The sequence below is a fragment of the Plodia interpunctella genome, chromosome 3, assembly GCF_027563975.2.
Source record: "Plodia interpunctella isolate USDA-ARS_2022_Savannah chromosome 3, ilPloInte3.2, whole genome shotgun sequence".
Taxonomy (NCBI): Eukaryota; Metazoa; Arthropoda; class Insecta; order Lepidoptera; family Pyralidae; genus Plodia; species Plodia interpunctella.
Window position 1 is genome coordinate 10,877,482 of NC_071296.1, and position 24,110 is coordinate 10,901,591.

At 36.5% G+C, this 24,110-nt stretch overlaps 4 protein-coding genes across 7 annotated transcripts in view; 3 read left to right on the forward strand and 1 right to left on the reverse strand.

Annotated features, from left to right (window-relative positions):
* Positions 1-6,395, forward strand: part of Rabex-5 (Rabaptin-5-associated exchange factor for Rab5) — a 33,895-nt gene extending 27,500 nt beyond the window's left edge. For both annotated transcript variants that reach the window (XM_053769938.1, XM_053769937.1), the window contains exons 8-11: positions 2,752-2,862; positions 3,824-3,934; positions 4,619-4,753; positions 5,014-6,395. In XM_053769938.1, the coding sequence (XP_053625913.1) occupies positions 2,752-2,862; positions 3,824-3,934; positions 4,619-4,753; positions 5,014-5,907 (1,251 nt within the window). In that variant the 3' untranslated portion in view covers positions 5,908-6,395. The remainder of the gene's footprint in view (positions 1-2,751; positions 2,863-3,823; positions 3,935-4,618; positions 4,754-5,013) is intronic.
* Positions 442-2,387, forward strand: LOC128683890 (uncharacterized). Its single transcript, XM_053769949.2, has 2 exons — positions 442-554; positions 639-2,387. Exons 1-2 carry the CDS (start codon positions 542-544, stop codon positions 1,625-1,627), a joined length of 1,002 nt encoding a protein of 333 aa, XP_053625924.1. The 5' UTR covers positions 442-541; the 3' UTR covers positions 1,628-2,387.
* A 36-nt stretch (positions 6,396-6,431) lies between the features above and the next one.
* LOC128683892 (E3 ubiquitin-protein ligase SIAH1A-like) lies at positions 6,432-9,120 on the reverse strand. Its single transcript, XM_053769953.2, has one exon. It carries the CDS (start codon positions 8,702-8,704, stop codon positions 7,859-7,861), a length of 846 nt encoding a protein of 281 aa, XP_053625928.1. The 5' UTR covers positions 8,705-9,120; the 3' UTR covers positions 6,432-7,858.
* A 3,376-nt stretch (positions 9,121-12,496) lies between these two features.
* LOC128683753 (uncharacterized) lies at positions 12,497-22,923 on the forward strand. Of its 3 annotated transcripts, none has more exons than XM_053769671.1 (10): positions 12,497-12,569; positions 14,210-14,914; positions 15,346-15,497; positions 15,577-16,352; positions 16,801-16,916; positions 17,556-17,840; positions 18,750-18,851; positions 19,763-20,000; positions 20,466-20,662; positions 21,769-22,923. In XM_053769671.1, exons 2-10 carry the CDS (start codon positions 14,210-14,212, stop codon positions 22,846-22,848), a joined length of 3,651 nt encoding a protein of 1,216 aa, XP_053625646.1. In that variant the 5' UTR covers positions 12,497-12,569; the 3' UTR covers positions 22,849-22,923. The 3 variants fall into 3 exon arrangements, with proteins under 3 accessions (XP_053625646.1, XP_053625645.1, XP_053625648.1); XM_053769670.2 differs by lacking the exon at positions 12,497-12,569 and adding an exon at positions 13,110-13,403; XM_053769673.2 differs by lacking the exon at positions 12,497-12,569 and adding an exon at positions 13,141-13,209.
* The last annotated feature ends 1,187 nt before the right edge of the window (positions 22,924-24,110 follow it).

The following is a 24,110-nucleotide window of genomic DNA, read 5'->3' on the forward strand; positions in this document are numbered from 1 at the left end:
CGTGGGAATTTCAGGAAATCCCTTCATAGTGCTCCCCTATACTGTCCTAGGACCCTACACACCAAATTTCAGCTTTCTACGGCCAGTAGTTTCGGCTGTGCGTTGACTGTCAGTCAGTCAGTCACTCAGTAACGTAAGAGTTTTATATATATAGATTGAACCATAAGTTACTCTTTATATTCTCAGCTTTTTCTCGATTCCTCCGCTGTTAAGCGTCGGAACCCAGAAGCCATGATCCAGAACAATAAGGTGTTTTGTTCTTAGTTCAAATTCATGCGTAATAGATATTATAGGTGAGATAAATAATAAATAATTTAATAATAAATGACAAATGGAAGATATGCCCAGAATACAAGACGTGATTTTTGATGACAACATTTATCAGAGAATTACACGTTTTAAAAGGTATCTCGATAAAAGAAAATGTCCAATTTTAAGCTTTATAAATCGATTAAGATGTATCTTGGTCAAATGACTGAAAGAATTTTGAAGATTTAATTAAAATCTTTATAAGTCCATCGTCCATGGAATATGACTTAATATGGATTGTATAGGTAAGATCAAAATTGTACGTTTTACAAATTATGAATTGAAAAAACTTCACAGAAAGTAACGATTCTTTTAACATTTACTTTCAGGAATTACTCTAGCATTTCAATTAATCGCAATTATTGGCACAACTGTTTCGCGAACCCTAATACGTGGCACTGATGGTAATACTCACAACAGCCAAGAGTTATTGACATATGATAAAACATCAGGAAGTGATGGAAAGCTTTATAATAACTACGGAGATATAATATTAGCGAAATTAAAACAACCACACATGACATACAATGGTCCGGGTTCTATTAACTTTAGAATACTCAAGGATAATTTAGTATGCGGAACTGATGTTCAAACTTATATGGGTCTCCGTGAACTTATATCAGCTCAATTGGAGCACCCGGCATTGAAAGTGCTCCATTCAGGTCCGTGTGTTTTTGCTTTCGACATCACAAAATCTAGGCGTTCTTTCGTCATCGGTGGTGGTATCGAGAAGCAAGATGAGACAAATCAGTATTATAAAAAATATGATGATTATCTCCGTGATCGTAAAGATAGCGGCCCTAGAGTTGGCAATGGCAGACCTGATAGATCTGGCATTTTAAACATGAGACCGATTGAACCAGTGCTAAGCCCCGAAAATCTTTACGTACGTATGGATCCGCCCGGATATACAAAATACGCTGGAGCAGGCGGCAATAAAATAGACTGGTACATTTATGGAAACCGTGCAGAGGCTTACGGTACACCAGGAGGTGGAACATATGGGCCAAGTTTAGGTCAATCACAGACCTCGAGTGGCTTATCACCAATAGGTTTCTCCGGAATTATTTTCGCTGCGCCCATTGGTATCGAACAAACTGGACAAGCATCAGCAAAGAACAGACCTTATACCCTATATCCTCGGCCTAAAAAGGAGGAGGGTGTAAAGAAAGCAAGTAGACTAAACAATATTGCTGAGGGATTTACCGACATGGCGGGCGGAGTTTACGGACTTGTTAAGGATGCGGTTGGAGCAATAGGCGATATGATTAAAACGGAGAAAGGCAACATAGGGCTCCAGGTGTCCCTACAAGAGTAGTGTTATTGAACCACAATTAAATTGTGTATTTATTATTTTGTTTTAATTATAAAGTTGCTTTTGTGTTTGTTTTTATTAATAGCTGCGATGTGCAGTCCTCGAAATTGCACGGAAACGGTCAGGGAACGTTTTCGGGAATTCCCGAAAAGTCCCGATATTCTATATTCTCCAGTAGATATCGTATAAGCATAATACACATAGACTCATAGCATTGACAGTTGATAGGCAACGATAGCATTTCCAAAGATGGTTGACGTCAGGTAGCCAAACTATAACAAAAATCTAATAAAATACTTATGTTTTATGGACAAATCATATACATAGAGTTTTAGCTCCAAATTGAGTTCGAGACTTGTGTTATAGGATACTAATTCAACAATACTATATTTTATAATGTATACATTATATAGATAAACATCCAAAACCCGGATCAATCGGAAAAATATTATTTTCTATCATGACCAGACCGGGGATCGAACCCAGGACCTCTCGGTTCAGTGGCAAGAACCTTACCACTGCGCCACCGAGGTCGACGTAAAATGGGGCTAAAAAAAATAATAATATGTTTTATAACATATACATATGTTGATTAACGCAAGTCAATTTGACAAAGATCATTTTCCATCTTGACCCTAACCAGGGATCGAATCCGGGACATCCAGTGTTCATCATTCATCCATCACTCCGGCATGATGACCATTAGGCTACAGAGGTCGTCGGAATCTAATGCACTATTAAAGAAAGAAAGAAAGAAAAAGAATGTACCTTTTGACTATGTACTTTTATATATTATTAGAAAGAAAAAAAAAACATTGTAAGAAACAATAATGGTAAGCCGATCTGGCATGATAGGGACCAACACTGTTCAAATGAGTTTCTTTCGGCATTTCTTCTCAGCAGTGGTCGTTCCGAAATGCCAGTAGTTTGTAGCTTGTGAGAAATAACTATAAATATAAAGATTGACGAGAAAAAGTGCCTGTGAAGGTCTAATTTCTGAATAAATGATTTGAATTTGAATTTGAATTTGAAAGAAGATATCTTTATTCGTCAAGAAATACAGGTACGAATCATTAAAAACTAGTGTCAGAAAATATTGGTTTATAATTTATTTATATTGTTGGCAGGTGCTAAAAGCGAACCCGCCCCGGCTGGTGAGCAACATCAACTTTGTGACGAGGTTCTGCAACGCCCAGCGCCTGATGACAGGCGAGGGTGGATACTATTTCACTAACTTGGTAATATATTCATGTAATTTTAATAATTCATTGACTAAACCCACATAAGTTTGTGATAAAATCAATTATATATAAAAAAGAACCCCGACTTTCAATATTCATTTCGCTACAACTTTTGAACGGCTGAACAGATTTTGATCAAACATATCTAAGAACCGGCGCATAAAATTAGCTATCAAATAAAAAAATCCGCATCCAAATCGGTTCACCCGTTGATGAGCTACGGTGCCACGTACACAGACAGACAGACTCACTTGGCGGTCAAACTTATAACATCCCCTCTTTTTGCGACGGGGGTTAAAAATGAAGTTTCTTTGTCGCGTCTGTCCTGTCCTACAGGCGTACTATCAACTTTTACATAACGATTCAATTGCAGCGCAGTTCAATTTAGGAAATTAATTAATCGCACTAGTGTTAACAATCAATTGGATGGTGCGAATTTGCGATGCAGATCAGTTTAGGTCCTGAATTGGATCGCATTATGAGATGATGGCAAACCCGCTGTATGAACGCGATAAACTCAAAATCTTAGTACGGTTTTCACCAATTGATATTGTGATTCCTGCGCACTCTTATCGATAGTGTCTGAGAACATCGATAGTATAGCTTAGCATGAACCAATGGGCACATTTATCACAGTACCGAAGTTGCTTGGGTGAAAAACAAAATGCTACTTATAAATACATTCACACTTAGTATTTTATGAATTTTATGAATAAAACAATTATTCAGTTTTTTTTTGGTTTTCAAGTATCAAGTAATTGAAAACCTTTTTGGCTCCAAGAAAAGTGGACGTTACGCTTCTACTCTCGCTGTTATACAAGCCCTAAATAAATGTTTGCTTTTGACATTTGTTTAAAAGCATCGGATTTGACAACAACAACAACAATTGTAAAACTGCACTTGGTCTGTAATTTATGTTTATTTCAGCGATTTTGAATATTGTGTTGTCTCATTCCAGTGCTGCGCGGTATCGTTCATCGAGAACCTGAATGCCGAGTCGCTCAATATGGACAAGAAGGAGTTCGATTGCTATATGGCGATGCCGGCCTCCATAGGTGGCAGCTCTTGGGTATGAACTTGAAGTTTTCATCAAATCATATCAATTATAATCATTGAATGCGCACCACGAAAGTTGGAGTTGGGACCTAGCATGTCTATGGTTTGTCTGCGCAATAGCTTCTGAATCCTAATTATATTATCTGTAATCGTAACTAATATTATAAATGTGAAAGTAACGTTTGTTACCACTTCACGCTTAAACTATCTACTCAACCAACATTATGAAATTTTGCATTCATGCAGTTTGAAGTATGGAGAAGGACATAGGGTATCATTAATCCCGGAATAATAACTGTTCCGGAATAAAAACAAATTTTAGGTATTGTGTTTTAAAGTTTTGCTTTGTTATAAGAAGCGCAGGTGGTGTAATGGTTATGACGCCCACCTGTGAAAGGTCACAAGTTCGAATCCTAATCGTGCCACATGAGTTTTTATACCAATCTGACTCATGTATAGTAGTTTTCATCGACCACCACTTGCTTCCGGTGAAGGAAAACATCGTGAGGAAACCTGCACACTGGTTGATTATTATTAACTTGTGTGTGAAATGGAGAAGGCGATGGCATACCATTCCATTAATAATGCTAAGAGAGTTGTTGTGTGTGTTTTATTCCACGTAATGACCACGACCCTCAGCCATGAGGAATACGACTATGAAGAAGAGTTATAAAGTTTTACCTTATATTGGCACCAGGCGGCGGCGCTGTCGCTGTGCGGCGCCACGCGCGAGGCGGAGGAGCAGCGCGCGTTCGCGGAGACTCTTCTGGAGAAAGCGCGGGAAATACAAACCAACAGTGACAGGTTCGCGCACGACGCTAAGTATTTTGAGGTGAGATTTTGAAAAATGTTAATACGTTGTATGTTGTAGTGAACTAGCTGCCCGTCCCGGCTTCGCTCGGGTGAAATCATAATAAATTATACATTTGAACCTTCCTCAGGAATTGCTATCTATTTAAAAACGCGCATAAAAATCTCAATTTTAAATATGTATGCATACATTATATAGATTTATACAATGTTGTGATTATGAGTTGAGATTTATATTGTTGAAACCAGCAAATATTGTATTAATTTATTTGTCTATTGCAGGAAGAGATTGCCAAAAAAGTTCAACAAGTACTCGCCAAAACGCCCCTGAAGATCAAACCTCGCACCGAACTGCCTCGCATAGGGAAACTCAAGGAGTTGTCCACGATGCCGCTCATCGACCTGGAGGCGCCACTAGCACAAGAATCGCACGACCAATCGGATGGCACACAAGGCGACTTCCAAATTCAAACACCAATAATCCAGGGCAATTCAAATTACGAACAGAACGTTCAACCGTCAAAAACAGATGAAGTAACAAAAGAAACACATGAAGAGCCGAAATTAAGTATTTTAGGATTCGAAGTAGTTGAAAAACCGTCTCCGCCAAAAACCCCTCAGCATGATCACTCTTGGGGTTTAAAACAGACAAATTCCTTGGAAGTGCTGACTCCATCGCCGCTCGGCTTTACGCCATTCGATTCGAGATCGATAGACGAACTGATGACTCCTGACGAGTTCGGATCCGACCATATAGCACCAGGTTTGAGTAATATCAACTACGACATTGATTTGTCTGACCTCAGTGGAGATAATAGCATAGCTGAAGACGCGCCAAAAGAATCGAAAGACCCCTTCAGTCCAGATGGTCTTAAGAAATTTAACCCATTCGCGCCCAGACCGCAATCTTTCAACGCAATTTTGGAGAAATTCGACGAATTCAGTCTGGTAGATACTAAAACAAATGAAACGTGCGACCCGTTCGAAGTCGTGCACCGAACTGCCGATCCTTTTAGTCCATCTGCGCCGACCACCGCTCCAAAGACTAAGGACCCCTTTAGTCCAGATAATAAAAATATTTCATCCACTTCTATCCTCGATGACAGTAATTCACCAACTGCCGCCTGCCTTTTGCCGTCGCCAATACAGCCACAGAATACTGGCAAGCAAACTTAATCAGCTGCTAAAAATAAATGTTTATTATAATGAAAGTTTGTTACCAAAGTTTGCATGAATGTGGCATAATTTATCATGCATCTATGAGAAAGCACATTTCATGGTGGTAAAGCCGCGGTTTTGAAAACATTAAAAACTGTAACAATAATAATGTAAACGCTGTATTTGGTGGTCCAGATTATTACTTTCGATGTGGGATTTCAAAAGCAATTTTTTATTATGTTAATATAATTTGCACAGCCCGGAAACATTTAGACCAGAAAAGGTATTTTTTTTGCGTTATCTTGTTTGCACGTGTGATATGATAGATAGCTCAGTCTTAGATAATATTGTTGATAAACACTGAGTTCCAGCCTTTTTTTTTAAATGTGCTCAATTTATAGTTATTTATTAAGACAAAAGATAAACTATTGTAAAAAATCTAATAATTTAATCAAATGTAATATCCTACAACACGTAGGCCAAACGAATAAAGGACATGATTCAATTGACGTGGTTTTATTACAACAATAAAACAATATCAATACATTACAAAAATTTATTTCAACTAGAATCTTTCATAAAATTTACCAGTTGCATCTTAAGATTAAGGTTTGGATAAAGTAGTCTGATGCTAGGTAACACTTCGTCCTATTTTTATAGTTTTACTCGGGACGAAATCACACCAATACAGAAAATACACAATTAAAACTATAATTAAGTAACATGTTTTTGTATAAATTAAAAGAAGCTAACTATATTTGTTTCACCAATAGCAAAGGCATGGAATTTGGCCTTATGAGTAAAAGTGTAATTTTCGAAATGTATTGAAAACTAACATGTGATCTACCAAATTTTGAAAAACACATTTGAAAAACAACACCTTACTTCTTTTTGAGGGGGTGATACAAGAAATTATAACAGTTAAAAAGTTTTACATGTACTGACTGAAAACAATAAAATTAATTGGTAAGCAGTTGTTCAAACCAAATATTATATACAAACTCTAAAACTTAAGTCAAATTGACAAATGCGCATCATAATGGAGTTTACTCCAAAAAGACTGAAATAGCTACCACTTTCTTTATGTTGGGCATTTTTCCATCTACAATTGGACATTTCTATTGAACTGTGGCATTGGCAATGCATGCAAAATAGTTCATCTTTCCATCAACACTGAGGTAGATGAAGCAGCATTCACACAAAACATTGAGAGTACATATAAACATTTACATAGTTCCCTTTTTTGTTCAATGTTTTTCTGCCCAGGCACATATCTGTTCCATATTTATACAACTTGTGCTCCAAACTTATTTTATGCTAAAAGGATAACTTAGTGTATTCCTTTCTGTATTCCAATTGTTTTGCAATAATTGCTCTCGGCATGACGCTAAGCCCGTGGCAGTCCACTTGTGACCATAAACAACTGAGTTGATGCCAGCACTCTAAGAATTGTATTTTCAAAACAACAATAAATGTTTTGCTTAAAATTCTTAATATTTAAGTAATTTCATGCAACTATGTACAAATGATTAAGGTTACACTATATTTGTTCAACATTGGAATTAAATAATCACTTTCTCAGCTAGAGGTCATAATTTGTTTCTTTATAATCTATGTTTACAAGGCATTCAGTTGTAGTGATCATAGTCACTGAAAAAATTTTCTCTACTTAAATCTAAGGGTGAACACACATGTACATACAAAAGAATGAAAAAAATATTTTTGGCTTACTTTGATGTTGATTAATTAAATAGAAAAATGTCAAAAATCAGATTTCATTATTGGCAAACATTACAACTGTAACAAAAATATTAATTATCAACTTCAATATTTGTGGTTTACTTTAATTAGTCTCCTTTATATCAAAAGTTGTTGCAGCTTCATTGACATGAAAATATAATCATATTATTGTATCACTCAATGAAAGTCTTTGTGTACAGTACACACAACAACTGGATGGCAATGTAGATTAGGCAATGGATATTGTGACATTGATTCCAAGGTTCCCATTGTCTGCGAATAATTGTGCAAGCGACGTGTCAAAGACCAGGCAGTCAGAGTTCATGATCGCTGATGATACTCCTTCGTGGATAGACCGTGGCATAGCTTCCCAGGTGAGGCGTCTACGGTGCCCATTCAATTCCAGCCTATAGGCAAAGTTTTCTGCCTCCTTACGAGATCCTATAAGTTGGACAATGGCAAAAAACTGCTGATGTCCATCAAATTTTTCTTGTTTTTCCAGTACTAACATGAAGTGATGGTTGAAGCAAGACTGCATCATCACCCAGTCCACAGCCCCAGGGAGGTTTATATCTGTTGCCAGGAACACTATGTCTTCACCTTGGAGGGTAGTGATACTTTTATGAGACATCATTAAATGTGGCATTACCTGATCTAATCCACCTTGCCATTTACATGATGCTCCTGGACAGGGACAAGAATAAGGTCTGAATTCACATGCCTCTTCATGTTCAGCTTTTTCGGTGTGTACGAGAGTGACTGTACACCCAGTGTTGGAATGTTTGCATGGGAACATAACATTACTGGCTACTTTTTCCATGGCAAGGTTACGGATGTTCCCGAGAGGGCCACGGCACGTCGGGCAGCACGACAGCTTGGGTCTGCAGCTCGAGCAGACCAGATGCCCGCTCTGACACTGCAGGATCGGCGGCAACACATAGTCGAAGCACACAGGACACTCGAACAGTGACGCGAGGTCGGCAGACATGGCTGTGGGCACGTTCACGAGAGCGGGCACTCCAGACACAGAACAACTGGAACCGCTAGCTCCACGCCGTTTGTTGTTTGTGCTCATGTCACCGTCACGCGCACATAAATCTCGTCGATCAATGATCAACCAATTACCTCTGTCTCAATATTTTGCTACAACACAATTAACAACGAATATCCTTCATTTGTACCCTTCCACTGTTGATCTTTTCCGTCTTGTTGTCGTGTTGAAGTATGATTCCATCACACCACCAGCCTAATATGTTTTCGATATAATTGTGGCTGATAAAATAGGTCCCTGAGATTTGACGGCCAATTTAAAGTTTTTTATTGAAGAATCATAAGGCTTCTATAAGCCACTACCCATTTAAATTATTATTAGAAGAGTCTAATAGCTACGAATGTTCTAGTTCATCACAAATGGATGAGAATTTGTCGTAAAAATTCAATGACGACCAATCGAACGAAACACAAAGTGACAGATCGCAACAAGAAAGCAAAGCAACCATGGACCTTTATTTTTGTTTCGTTTATCCATATGGATAAGCAAAGGGATCTAAGCCCATACAGCCAAGACCATCCACAATCTGATAATATAATGTCATTCTGTGTGTCATTTAATTATTTTTTTTTGTTTTGACCATAGATTTAGAAGGCTCTTCAGTTTAGACAGAGTATCTCCGCGGGCCCTTCTAAATTCATGATTCCATATGACGCGTGCGGGGTCATTCTAAATCTATGTTCCATACATATTCCATAGAATAAAACGGAAAACATTAGGAACAAATTATTTCAACTGTGATATTCTAAAATGTATATATTGTCCTCAAAACCATTTTGTGCTTATCGCGAACAGATAGACGCGGCAGAGGACTTTGTTTTATAATATGCAAGGATTCAAAAAAATATGGAAGTACCAAAAAAACTTCACATTTTATTATATATATTTATTCCTTTCCACGTGGATAAACGAAACAAAAAATATATTTTTATTTTTTAATTTGCAATAAAATCGATTTTTGAACAGGGAGTATTACTGCACATTTATCCCGCCAGAGTACAGCACTGTATGTTAGGTACACAAAAGCTTTGTCGCCTTTTCTTATGTCGATTAAAACGTTTATTTTAGAGTACTTTATTAATCCAAATTATAAAATATAATCTTTTTATTAATCCTTTCATATGCGGGTGCCGAAATATTGGGAAAAATCGTTTTCCATAAGATAAAAAAAACTTCGAAAACTATGGGATACACCTCACGCTGTAAAATTTTCGAGCCAGTAAACGGTCGAAAAGAAGCTCGGAACACTTCACACGTGAAGACTTATTAAAATATGGACATACAGGTAAGATCTTCAGTCAAAATCAAGTTTTTATCAGTTTATGACCACAGTTGACCAAATAATGCATAACATAAAATATTATTATTTTCAGGATAATCCAATCCTTTTTCCTTTAAACTCGCACCACGATTACGTAGAAGGTATTTTTGATCGTAAATCTGCAACAATATTGAATTGGCGTTTTTTGTCTCCATTGGCAATGTTTGTGTACCTTAGTTGTACCAGTAGCGCCATCTGCACTGAGCTTTACATAATATTGTGTGTACGCACCATTCTAATGCAGCGCTGCGTCTTCGATGACGTCATTAGGTTTTTTCGTTCTGTCTCAGGGAAAGTACTAATCCAAACCTGACGTTAGGTTTTTTACGTTCTGAAAAAGTATGGAACGTGAACATTTTTAGACGAACATTCAGGTTTCCGAATTCCGGATTTGGAAAACTAATGTGTGCGGCCGCGCTAAAACAAAACGTACCAGGTTTGCGCCAAACCACAGATATATAAAAACCGTGGATTTAATGGTCTGTGGGTTACCGCTATTACTAAGTGCTGCCAACTCAGATTTTGAACAACGCTTGGCGCGCGCGCCCATTGTAAATCTATGCTTAGGTTCAGTAAGAAAATTATTTTGAATAGGTATAGGTACGTCTACGTAATTACAATCTCCAGTACAACATCGAGTATCTCAAATTTTCTAGTTTAGGAACTTCAATATTGTATTAGCACTGTTTTTAGTTGGGTACTTTCAATATTTTTCCACTAATTAAGAGGCGGGGCCTGATGACTTGTAGGACAGGTTTATACCTAGTACAAGCGTCAGCTCCCACAAACTCAAGTTGTTCAATTGTACCTCCATATTGTCAACTAGTATTAAGCAATCTTGTTTGTGGAGAGAAATAAAGATATATTATTATTATTATTATTATTATTATAATGCAAATTCGTCACTTGACATGCTGGCGACTGTCTGTACATACATTATATATATATATATATATATAGACGTTAGATTTTAGCAAAAATAGTTTGAATTAGTAAGTCTCGTAAACATGCCGAACATTATACCATAATATATACACATTTAAGTGATATTATGCTAAGATACCCTATCGATAAGATATACTTATAGTGGTAAAAAAATGTTGACCCCCACTTTCGCGCCGTCGGCCTTCAGTCAAATTAGTTGTATGAAGCTTAAACTCTGTTCCGATTCTATACTCCTGTGGTTGAAATCATATGGTACATACAATGATATATATATAATGATATATACGATTTCAGCCCTAACTGATCCTTGCAACTTAGGCTGCAGCTATTATTTATAATTGGGTAAAAAATTCATAATTCAAAAATGCCTAAAGCCACAATTGACTAACACTTCGCTCAACTTGGGGGTTTTTGATATATGGCGGTGAAAATAAAGCCCACATGCCATCTACGCAATGTACAACGTTCATTTACCGGGAATAGGAATCACGACAGCTGGCTAACAAGCGTACCTAGGTACATACATCTCAGTTGATTGATATACGATGAGTAAATTAAGTAGATTACATACATCAGACTACTTAAATGAATCCTTAATCTCATTTAATTTAAATGATAATTAAGACGTATGCAAGAAGGGGAACCCCCACAAACTCGATTAAAAGATCAGAGTTCCGGTTTCAAAAGTGCATTAATTTAATTCTATTTGTCGGTGAGAGTAATAAAATCAATTTATAGGGACAATAGTTCATTTTCACGAAATTTCTTACTGTAATATTACGACTGCGTCCAAGAATTTCGGGATAAAATTACCCTATAATGCAATTTCAGGATATATTTTACCCAAGGCCCGATTTCATCTAAATCTCTTCAGTAGATTTATCGTCATTGAGTATCAAACTTAAACCTCCATATAAACAATCATATACTCACAGATATTTATCTAAATTATTATCCTTACTAATATTATAAATGCGAAAGTAAGTTTGTTTGTTTGTTACCATCACGCTCTATCTACTCAATCAACCTTCTTGAAATTTTGCATACATGTAGTTTGAAGTATGGAGAATGACTTAGGGTACCCTTACCTTCATCTCGGGAAACGCGGGCGAAACCGCGGGCAAATGCCACACTGCTAAGCAAGCTTCCCTCTTGAAATGAAATGAAATTTATTAAATAAATAAGACTGCTACATTGCTTATACAATTGGTCCCACACTAGGCAACATGGCTGTCCTAAGGTAACCTAAATATAACGTTAACAGTAGCCGACAATAGGTTTACAGTAGTAGTTACATGCCATACAGTTCCAAGGTCAAGGATACTACTAATTTAAAAAGATAGGAAAAAAAATTGCTTTATCATCATATTACATGTGGAGATGCTTCACTGGACCTGACAGTAAATTAGACTTCTTAAAAGTATGAAAAATTCCTGTTATTAATAATCATAGAGGTTATATAGATGATAACCACAATCCTAATATGGATAGAACTAGGAACTTTTTAATGAAATGACAAAAGCTCGTCGACTTCCCGGTCGCTTGTCAAAGAAATACTCTCTTGACAGAAGAAGTAGAGGAAGATATTATAGGGGAATTGGTAAATAAAATATCCACTAAAATGTAAGCATTCCTTTATCCTAATTGTTTTATGTACTTTGAGAGATTTCGAAAGATTTGTCTTGAGTGTGTCTGAGGATGTTTGTTGATCACGCAAAATCAACTGGACGCATTTCAATGAAATATGGGCTACGTGTAGAGTAGGTATCATCTATAAAATATAACTTTTGATTCCGAAATTCCCACGGGAACTATCCCGGAGCACAGTAATTAACATATGTCGTACCTATGTAGGTATGCGTGTGTTTCATTCCATCCAACACAGGCAAAAGCATTGTATTGGTAGATGAAGAGGTAGGTACAGGTTTTTAATAATTATTTAACACAGTTTCAAGGATTTCACACGATATCGATTACGGCTTAAGAATGGATTATAAATATCGGCGATTATAAAAGTATATACAGAATTACATAAATTATATATAGGTAGTGTTAATATGTAAATGCTAAAAATATAATTTCGTTTGAATTCGGTATCAATACATAATCTTTGCATTATTATAAAAAAGATAACTGATTAACATTCCTAAATGGCCGTGTCTGTGTTTTAATCTGTGTTTCACTGGACAGTGGTCGTTCGTATCGTGTCCACGAGTATTTTTTTTTTATCCAGTTAAAAAGACAGTGTTACACGAAAGTTTAGGTAAAAACAAAAATGTTTTACTTACTATATGAAATGGTAATTCGCTTCGGTATAACTGACAGGGGATTTTTTTTGTTGTTATGAATTTAATTTGTGTAAATGAAATTGTATAATTTTGTTCAGTTTTCATTTCAAATAACATATAGGTACATATTAAGTAAATTACCTACGTGAATAATTGTAAAAAGGCAAAGGTAAGCATCACTATTTAATAAATATTTCTAAGTCACGCTTGGAACTAGCATTTAGGTTCGAAGTACCTATACGCTAGTTATATACTTAAATAAAATATTGTAGTTGAAGTACACTTACTATGTAATTGGAATTTTAAAGAAGTGCTAGTTTAAATGGCCCACCAATCAGTGCATGAGTCTGCACGATAATTTCTTTCATAATTTTTCGATACATTTCCATTTCGCGTGACCTATAGCTAATATTAAATGCGAAAGTCTACCTACTGACTGTCTGATCTGCTTTCACGGCTATACCGCTGGACAGATTTTGATGAAATTTGGTATGCGTGTACTTAAAAACCCCCGTTCAAACATATTATAAACAAATGGTTGTAGATCAAACAGGTGGTTTTAGGCGGCGGCAAATTTAAAATGTTATTAAGCTTCACCACATAACCAGTCCAATTGAGGAATAAGAAAGAGAAAGAGCTTCTTAGCCAGAAATACAACCGGAAACACTCAAATACGCATATTATGTGCGTATTTGAGTGTTTCCGGTTGAATTTCTGGCTGAGAAGCTGCAAAGTACGGAGTTAGCGAGAAATATAAACTAAAAAAAATAAAATAAAATTCGGCTGTCATCTTGCAACCAGTATGCTTGATGTCAACCCTTTTTGAGAAGGCTATCTATCGCCAAAGCTATTACTTAGTCACATTTTATGACATTCTAGGGAGGACATGGAGTGGTCCTATTCTAGGGCGGATCCACACGTATTTAGTTGTCGTTGTATTGATAAAATACTAAAGCATGTTTGTGTATGTTTCAGATGAGGAATCATTATCAATTTTTGAATGATCTGTTACTGTTAACTCTTCTGCTGTCAGTGAGTACCCGAGCGCAGCCGCTAGGGTGCCCTGAAGACTTCAACCTCACCTACAATTCCTTCGACAAGAACTATGTTTGCTATCGACTAAAAAATGCAGAAATATACTCTGATAAATATAGACACTGCAACGGAAATTTCTACAATTTAGAAACCTTTCATAGGCTCAATATTGACACTAATATAGAAAGGAAGCTTTGGATTGAATACAGCACTTTGTATCCTGGTGGTCCATTCATTGAATCGAAATACAGCAAAGACAAACCAAATATAATATTCAACATAACCAATATTCAACACGTAGACGATTCTACAGATTTATGCCTTATTACACATAAAAATGGTTACAAAGCGGTTAAATGTACAGATCATTATCAGAGGTATTGTTTCGTGAAACCTATTGATACAAAAAATGTGGAGAATTGCGACGATCACTATGAATCTGCGAAATTCTATTCTCCCGAGCCAATGTGTTTAATCAAGATAATAAAAAAGGATGGAATTACATGGAACGAGGCAAAGGATTTATGCGAAAATAAAGCTCATAGATTGTTGTCGAGAGCATGGTTTTATATAAACTCAGATTTCTTTAATTCTTCAAACCTATATCCCGTGGATAAAATGAATTTTGAAAAAACGTATTCAAGGGTACGTAAGTTTGATAATGTTAGCAGTAATCGATATAATTATCGTAACACAAAGTTGGTTATCTTCTCCTAATATTGACACATTTGGTTTATTATAATTTAGGTTCGTTTCTAGGAACCAATTCATTGATTGTATTATTTATGTTCAATTTATGTAGGTACAAAAATATATGCAATATGTTTTGTGTCGTAATTTGAATGCCATAAATGTAATTTTAATTCTGATTATGTAGGTAGGTATCACATGGGACATAACATATTACAAAACTAATTCAAACTTTCACAGTAATATCATAAAATCCGAAAGTCTGTCTGTTACGTTTTCACAGCAAAGCACCTGTGTAGATTTTGATAGATATAGTCAATGACCTGAGAGTATAGTTGCGGGCAACAGCTAGTTAAGATATATATGAAATAAATTCTGATTTACAGATGCATTATGTGGCTGTGAATAGCAAATGGCAAGAATGGGGAGTCATGAAAGATGCCGAACTGGGACGTGTTGAAAAAACCTATAAGTATACAGAGATTATTTGTGAAAAAGATATAATTAATGATATTATATTGGAGCTCGGTATCAATGAGTAAGTATATAGTAGGTAATTGTTATTAAAATTGGATTCACAAAAACTTTTAATGACGATATGTGTCCTTTTGTTTCAGTAAAAACGAACTCATTCTTGATATCAACTATAATTCGAACGAAAGTTATATCCACTGTTTCACAGACTCAGAAACATATTATCCGACTTATGTTAAGATCAATCGAATAAAAGATGACTTTGATTATCTTTTAACACCAACGGGCGATGGATACTACTGGTGTGTTCACGTCCACACAAATACAAGACCCATATTTTCCAATCGAATCCTTTTTGTTAATAGCGGAGCGAATCTGTGGTACATGTATGCCATTAAAATTAGAGTGAATGAATATGATATTGAAGCTGTCGATAGATTGAAAAATTACTGGAAAGAAAAACTGGATGAATATATTTTACATGTCTATATGTCAAACGAAAAAGATGACAAACAAAATATTGAGATGGAACTTTCTGATGAAAACAGAAATTTAAGAAATGAGATAGACAATAAAGAATTGGTACACAATGTTTTTGATTTGACCGAATCAGAGAAAAGTGACAATAATATAACTCATGGTTTAAAACCTATCGATGAAAACCAAGACTTGAAAAATGTAACAAACGAAGAAAAACGGGAAAAATACGATTTGAACATGACAAAATCAGACATAAGTGACAATTCTGATGAAAATGAAGACTTTCACGCTATTACGTATACAAAAGTTAAGAGGTTGTACTTAGATAAACGAACAGTGCTCCTGCATGTGAAATTAGTTGAGGACTTTATCATACGTACACCTGTAGTTTTAGGCGATTTAGAATTACTGGACTTGCGACCCGTTTTATACTGCAAAGGTATTGTATTCTCTTTATTTAGAGAGTTTTATTGAAACTACTAGCTTTTGCCCGTGGCTTTGCATGCGTGAATTTCACACCTAGTAAAATCTCGATCATACTTTAAGAAAAATGATGAAGAGTATGTTTACCAATTTTCAGCTTTTTATCTTGAAAATTGTATTATATTATAGATAGATAGATCCATTTATTTATCATACATAATTTGTACATGTATGCACTTGATAAGTTCTCAGATCAGACTTACCTAAAAATTATATACAAATTAACCTGCACAGACTGAATATTAACTTACGTCGTCTTCATAATTAATTTTATACCTACGTAATGATTTTAACAAAGCAGAAAAATAATATTGTAAGTAATTAATAATGTTGGTCATATAGTTTATCTGTTAGATTACAATTACTTTATGATGTTTAATTAGTAGTTGGTGAAATTGTTACAGGAAGACGTCTTTATTATAAATGCGATGGAGATTTCAACATTGGCAGATACTGGCAACCCATATTATCAAAACGAGAATTAAATATTGAAGAAAATGAAGGTTTCATGCGCGTGAATGTGAGTTTTGATTAGACTTGATGCGCCCCAGGGCTTCGCTCCCGTGTGAATTTCGGGTTAAAAGGTACCCTATGTGTTATTTAAGGTTATTTCCTATCCGTGTACCAAATTTCATAACAATCGGTCCAGTAGACTATGCGTGAAGAGGAAACAAACTTACTTTCGCATTTATAATATTAGTTGGGATTGGGATTGTATGTGATATATATATATATATATATATATATATATATATATATATATATATCTCACAATTCTCGTTCAAAATTATACACATTGAATATATGTCTGTATTTTCATATAAGACAGACAGATAGGAAGACCTTTGTCTCATCTAGTGTTGCCGTTCATTAGTTAACTATCGATAGCGTCTCTATAGACTATTGATGGTTCTGCACAGTATCGATAGCCGGTTTTGGTGCAATATACAATATACATATTATATAATGAATACAGATATATATCCAAAACCAAGGCTGTACAGTTCAAATTCTCATCAGGTTTTCCATCTTGACCTGACCAGCGATCGAACCCAGGACCTACTGTGTAGCATTCCGGCATGACGACCAATCTAGCAAGGTCATCCAATAAAGCTTTCCAATTATTAACATGAATATAACTGATCGCAATTTATTGCAGCTAACAAATATGACAGGACGTAGCCTGACCAATGAAATGTGTTTGGAATCTAATTGCCAAGAATATATTACATACCCATATACGATGGACGACATATATACAACGAATAATCCAAATGAGATCGCAACGACTGACCGAACAACAACTGCAAACGAAACCACAACTACCTATATATCAACAGATTACTCATACAATACAACAACAGAATGTACCGAAACTACAACTGATCCGGACGAGACTACTATACTTCCAACGCTGTCTACGATCACGACTACCACGCCTATGGTAAGTGTCTATCTATACTATTACTATAAAGAGGTACTCAATCGTTTGTGAGTTTGTATGTTTGGGGCGGGTAATCTCCGAAAGTACCGAACCGATTTCAAAAATTCTTTCACCGTTAGAAAGCGTATCCAAGATTGCTATAGGCTATATTTTATATCAACATTCGGGGCAACATCTAGTCTTTTCTAAATCTTGAATAATAAATAATTGGCTTTTGCCCGCGACTTCGCCCGCGTTTTTTGTGCATCCGTTCATAATGTATTATTGTCGATATCTCGGGTTCTAAGCAACGTATCGCGATGTAACCTTTACCAGATTTTAAGTTAGACCGTTCTCTATACAAACCGTGAAAACCATATCAAATTCCAACCATAGATTTAGTGTGGTGTAATTCATAATTACGAATTTCATGTTTTGTCACCCCATCCTCACGGCTGGGTAATAGGGAACTGATAACGTTCGATTTGATTTGTTAGTTAGTAGTTCTCGACCGCGTATCGCATGGTCTAATCTGTTTTATAAGTTGCATACATATAAAAAAATATTTTCGTTACAAATTGTCTAAATAACAGTGAAATATATTTTTTAAGTTTTACCGCGCAACGGATTTTGATGCACAATATCCGGTGCGCGGCAAAACTTAGAACTAGAACTAGTCTGTTTTGACGCGGCGCGGTGGGCGACTCAGACAGTTTTATAATAATAATATAATGATTTATATTATGTACTGATTCTAAAGTCCTTTTTTAAGAATCCCATGTTGTATTTTCTAGGAAAGATTATGGTGCTTCATAATCTTCGAGCACGTGGGATTTATACCAGTAGTTTTATCCTAATTATTGGGCTAAATTGACCGTGCCATTAATTAAATATTGTATTGGAGTAAAATTTATACTCTTTAATTTACAGCCTAAGGAGCTAATACAGGAGATTTTAGATGATTTGGACCTAGTTCTGCAGGACGATTCGGTGCCAATAATGATTGGAGACATTAGAGACACCTTTGCGCAGGTAATTATTGTATATAAAACATAATTATAATTATACTATGTAATATGTAACAAAGATCTATGTACCCAACCCACCTATCACAATAATTTGACGACCTCGATGGCGCAGTGGTAAAGTGCTTGCCTCTGAACCCAGAGGTCCCGGGTTCGATCCCCGGTCGGGTCATGATGGAAAATGAAAAATGGATAATGGCCCGGGTCTTGGATTTTTATCTATATATGTATGTGCTATAAAATATAGTATTGTTGAGTTAGTATCCCATAACACAAGTATAGAACTTACTTTGGGGCTAGCTCAATCTGTGTAATTTGTCCTAATATATTAATTTATTAATATATCGCTAGTGCAATATCTTCCAAGCTACTTTTTCAGAAAAGGATATGAATATAATTGGCGGTGCTAAGATTAAACAGTATGAAGTAAATAATACTGATTATTTTAAGTACTCATTTGCCTTGACTCAAGGTTTTTTAACCCGGAGAAGGAAGGGATAAGTTTAACGTAGGTCTGTATGTGGCATGCGGCCAAACGGCTGAACCGATTTTGTTATCATATTTTTTGTTTGATAATTCAATCGAGAGTGTTCTTATCTCGTCATTATCTGCAGCCCTCCGTGATCTACTGCTGGGCATAGGCCTCCTTCCATCTCCGCCAACCATCTCTGTCCTGGGCCATCGCCATCCAGTTATTGCCAGCAATTTCCTTTACATCATCGTCCCATCTAGCTGCCGGATATCCTACGCTCCATTTTTCAGTTCTTTGTTATGGTTAAACAATTTGAGTTCAGCTGTTTGGAAACTAACAATTGTTTTTTAGCAGCAACTTTAGAGTCGGGGTTTCTTGATTTTATTTTATAATTCAGTTTTTAAATTGCGTAAGATTAACGACACGTATTATTATTTTAATTTCAGGTGAATAATCTCTTAGACATGGTAGACGAGGAAATGTACATACCTGAGCGACTACTGCAATTGCTGGACGAAGTAGCTTCAAGAGTTAATTTGGATGGTCAGCCGACAGCCATGGTAGTGGAGACAAATGTAGCGATGTTAATGGCAGATTCTACTCCGACTTACCCGGTTTTGGGCATCAGTGTCGGCGCAAGCGATACAGATCAATTTAACTACGAATCTTTCGATTTTATTAGGCGTGGGTATTTTTATATTGTTATATGCATGTCACACTATATAGGAACACTGTTCCAGTTAGACAGGGCCGTGGATTCGATTCCCGCTCGATATGAAATTTATCTTCTTCTCTATAATCTATTTATTTTATCGTGGTGAAGTTGTTAAGACTGTTCGCATGTGGTCGAATCCTACTCGTGTCACATGAGTTTTTACACGAATATGACTCAAGTAAATATTAGTTTTTATAGACCACCACCTGCTGACATCGTGAGGAAGCCTGCACACTGGTTGACAGTTCAGGTTCACTAAGAGACCTGTACGATTACTTGCACTAAATCATGACACATGCCTTTAGGAGATTTGTATAAGATCTGACACCAGTGTTAGCGATAACACACTCAACAAGAAAGGAAGAATTCCTCTCATTGTTCTTTATCAGCTCTATTATCCTCATCCTCATATTCATATGTCTTGTTTGTTTTAGAATCAAGAGATCAGCTGTCTTTTAACAAGACGGAGGCGGCGGTGGTTCTCCCGCCCTCCATCGGGGCCATAGGCCGGCGGGTCAGCTTTGTGGTGTTCCGCGACGGTCGGGCCTTCAACCCTACGGGGATGGTGTCTGTCAATAGCCGCGTCATTAGCGTCAGTGCCGAGAACATCACAAGCTTCGGGCATGGCGAGGTGAGTTGATGTTGTCTGACTTATACCAATCTATACTTCTATACTATTACTATAAAGAGGTATGCGTTTGTGAGTTTGTTTGTTTGACGCGGACAAACTCCGAAACTACTGAACCGATTTCAAAAAATATTTAACCATTAGGAAGGTACATTATCCAAGATTGCTATATATTGCCTATATTTTATCTTAAAATTCAGGAGTTGAAGCTGGTGGTGTAATGGTTAAGACGCCCGCCTGTGGATCGAAAGGTCTCAGGTTCGTACTCCTACTCGTGCCTTATGAGTTTATATACCAATCTGACTCATATATAGTAGTTTTCATAGACCACCACTTGCTTCCGGTGAAGGAAAACTGCACACTGGTGGACAGTTGCCTACTTGCCTCTAGATGGCGGTAATTAGTCGTAAAAGTCATGTAAGATGCCTTTAGGCGACTGGAATAAAATATGACACCAGTGTTAGCAATAAAACACTCAATATAATGATGAATACAGGAACTCTGTCGGTCTCACGTGTTCTCGTTGCATTCAAGGCCGTGACGCTGCGAAACTCGGAGCCAGTCTCTCATCGAAAGCTTTTCTTTGTTTCTTTCTCAGCCATTGAGCGTCGGATACAGTATCCTGTCTTAATCCCTTATGAAGTAGACTGAGATTTACGTAACTGGAAAGCCACATGTACCTTATTGGCGGAATTGAGATTGAATAGTGACATTGCTAGCCCTTGGGAAGAATCATAAAATTAGCTAAAAATTTTTAAGATTCGACAGTGATTTTAATATCGGTCCCCTGATAATTTCATACTTAGTTCAGTGGGTTACTATTGCTAGTTGATTACTGTAGTCGTAATAAGTATTAGCTCTGAGAAATCTAACACCAACGTTAGCAATATACGTGAAATCTACCATTTTGATTCTTTCGCTGTCGACCTTCTAAATTTTTGAATATCATTCAATATTCTATTCAAAATCCAGTTAATCTGATACCAGTGTTAATAATAACACCTTCGTTATGAAGATTGTGATTTCGATACGGAATGACCTAACTTAAATATTAGTTTAATATCAAGACTGTGCTGCAATAAAAATGTACGCAATTTGTATGTTTACAGTTCGTCAGTATCCACACGAGTCCACTGTTAACAGATCCGGGACGCAACACGAGTCGCGTGTGTGGCTACTGGCGGTTCGTGCCCAATCAGCCAGGCTACTGGACTCAAGATGGCTGCGTTTTCATCAGGTCAAGGGATCAACAGACCCTGGACATCTGCCAGTGTAACCACCTCACTCATTTTGCGGAAATATTAATACCACGCGCTCATTTCTCGGAACGCACCGAGAACATTCTAGAAGCAATTTCGGTTACAGGATGTTTGATGTCCATTCTAGGTTTGTTAGTAGTGATTCTAACCAGTGTGTTGATCGAATCTTGGAGGAAGATTTTCCGAAATCAAATGTGGTTGCAAATGTGTATAGCTATATTCGTTATGATGATCTGCTATATTGTCGTTGTGTTCGCTGACTTCACCTACAATACCGGTTCCTGTATGTTTGTTGGGATTTTGTTGCATTATTCTTTGCTAGCATCTTTCTGTTGGATGTTAGCTGTAGCAACTAAATGTTATAGAGATCTAGTGCCGATTTTCGTTCCCCCAATGCGTCGTAAATTATTGATAGCGTCTGTATTTTCATGGGGCTCCCCAGCAATTGTTATTATATTGTTAATATCAATTTTTCCATGGTCTTACTCAAACAGATTTTCAGAAATGAATCCCAACAGTAATTTTTGTTATCCATCAGGTTTGGCATTGTGGCTTACTGTATATTTGCCGATATGTTTGATTTTGTTTGTAAACTGCACGTTGTTTGTTTTAATAATTCGTAGCATAGGAATTGTTCCAAAGAATCTAAGGTACCAAAGAGCCGGGGATAAAAGGGAAGCGCTACACTGCGCTCGGGTGGGTATTGTCTTAGCATTTTTCTTCGGACTGCCATGGCTTTTCGGTTTGTTTGCTCATAATATCGTGGCGGCGTACTTCTTCACGCTCACAGCGACCACGCAGGGTTTTGTGCTGTTCGTTTTTATAGTTTTAGGCAACCGCGATACGAGAAACATGTGGCTGTCGAAATTGAGATCCAAAGGTTTTATTAATAACACTACATCCTCAAGATCCATTACAATGTTAAATTAATTAATATTTAAGCTCATATAGTATATTGGAAAATGTTATAAATACATTAGTAGTATTGTACTTAAATTTGTACTTATTTATCTAATTTATTTTTTTATAAGTAGTTAATTAAATAAAACTATTAATGAATCTAAAGTTGTTTGATTGTAGTATAAGTGTTGCCTCAGTTTAAATTCCCTGTATATTTTTACTTTGTATTAAATCATTGTCTATGTCCTTTCTATATATTTTTAAGATTTCTGTGCACAGCGCGTTGTCGGCCTTAACGTAGCTTGCGTGTTCTACTCAGTATTGGAAATCCGGATTTAGGTCTAAACACAAAATGACTAACTTCCTCACCAAATTACCTGCAGTTCAAACGTCTACTTCTTTACAATCAGAGCTAATTTAACCGGCATTAAGAATATATTCTTCCGTGGATGTCGTACGAGGCGACTACGAGACACAGCCTAGGTAGCTGATAGGCATTAATAGCATTCCTAAGGAGGGTTGATGTCAGGGAGGTATCACAGCCGGATATTTAAAAATGTAAAGTTTTTTGCCTTGTTTTTTTACGTATAGTTCGCTTCACAACCCCGAAAATGTTGAGATGAAAGAGTGGTAACCACCAGTATTAATTTGTATTATTTATTAAACTTAAACATTTTACATAACATGAAATTATCTAGCAGTTTACAAAAACCTTATGTATAGGTTTGAACGTATACATGTTTATGTTACAACATATTCGTATTGATCGATCGAAAAGATTAATAACGATAGAAGAAATAATTGTGTACTGTGTGTCACACTAGATAAAGTTCTATGTGTGTCACATTCTGCTAGTGCGCAGGTTTCCGTACGAAATGTTTCGTTTTAATCATAGTGGCATGTGCCCCCACCTTACAATATGACACACTTCGTATCCTCCCAAGGAGGCCTTGGGCGCAGATATAACGACTCCCTTAGTCGTCTCGTACGACCCCGACCCGAGCCAACCTCGTCGCATTCTAAGGTGGAACCACACTCCACACTCCTTGACGAATTCTTCATTTTCTTTTCAGTAAATTATTATTTACTTGTTGATAAGATAAGGGTTATCAAACACAGCAACGAGACATATACTTCAAATATTGTATGTTGTACTTGGTGATTACGTAGCATTGTGCTGGCCCTAAATGAGTCTGCAACAAGGCGTAACTAATATTTGGCGCCCCTTATTATTGTCTCTTAAGAAGCCGTGATTCGTGCAACTGGTTTTGTGAAGTCAACAGCATGTTTAA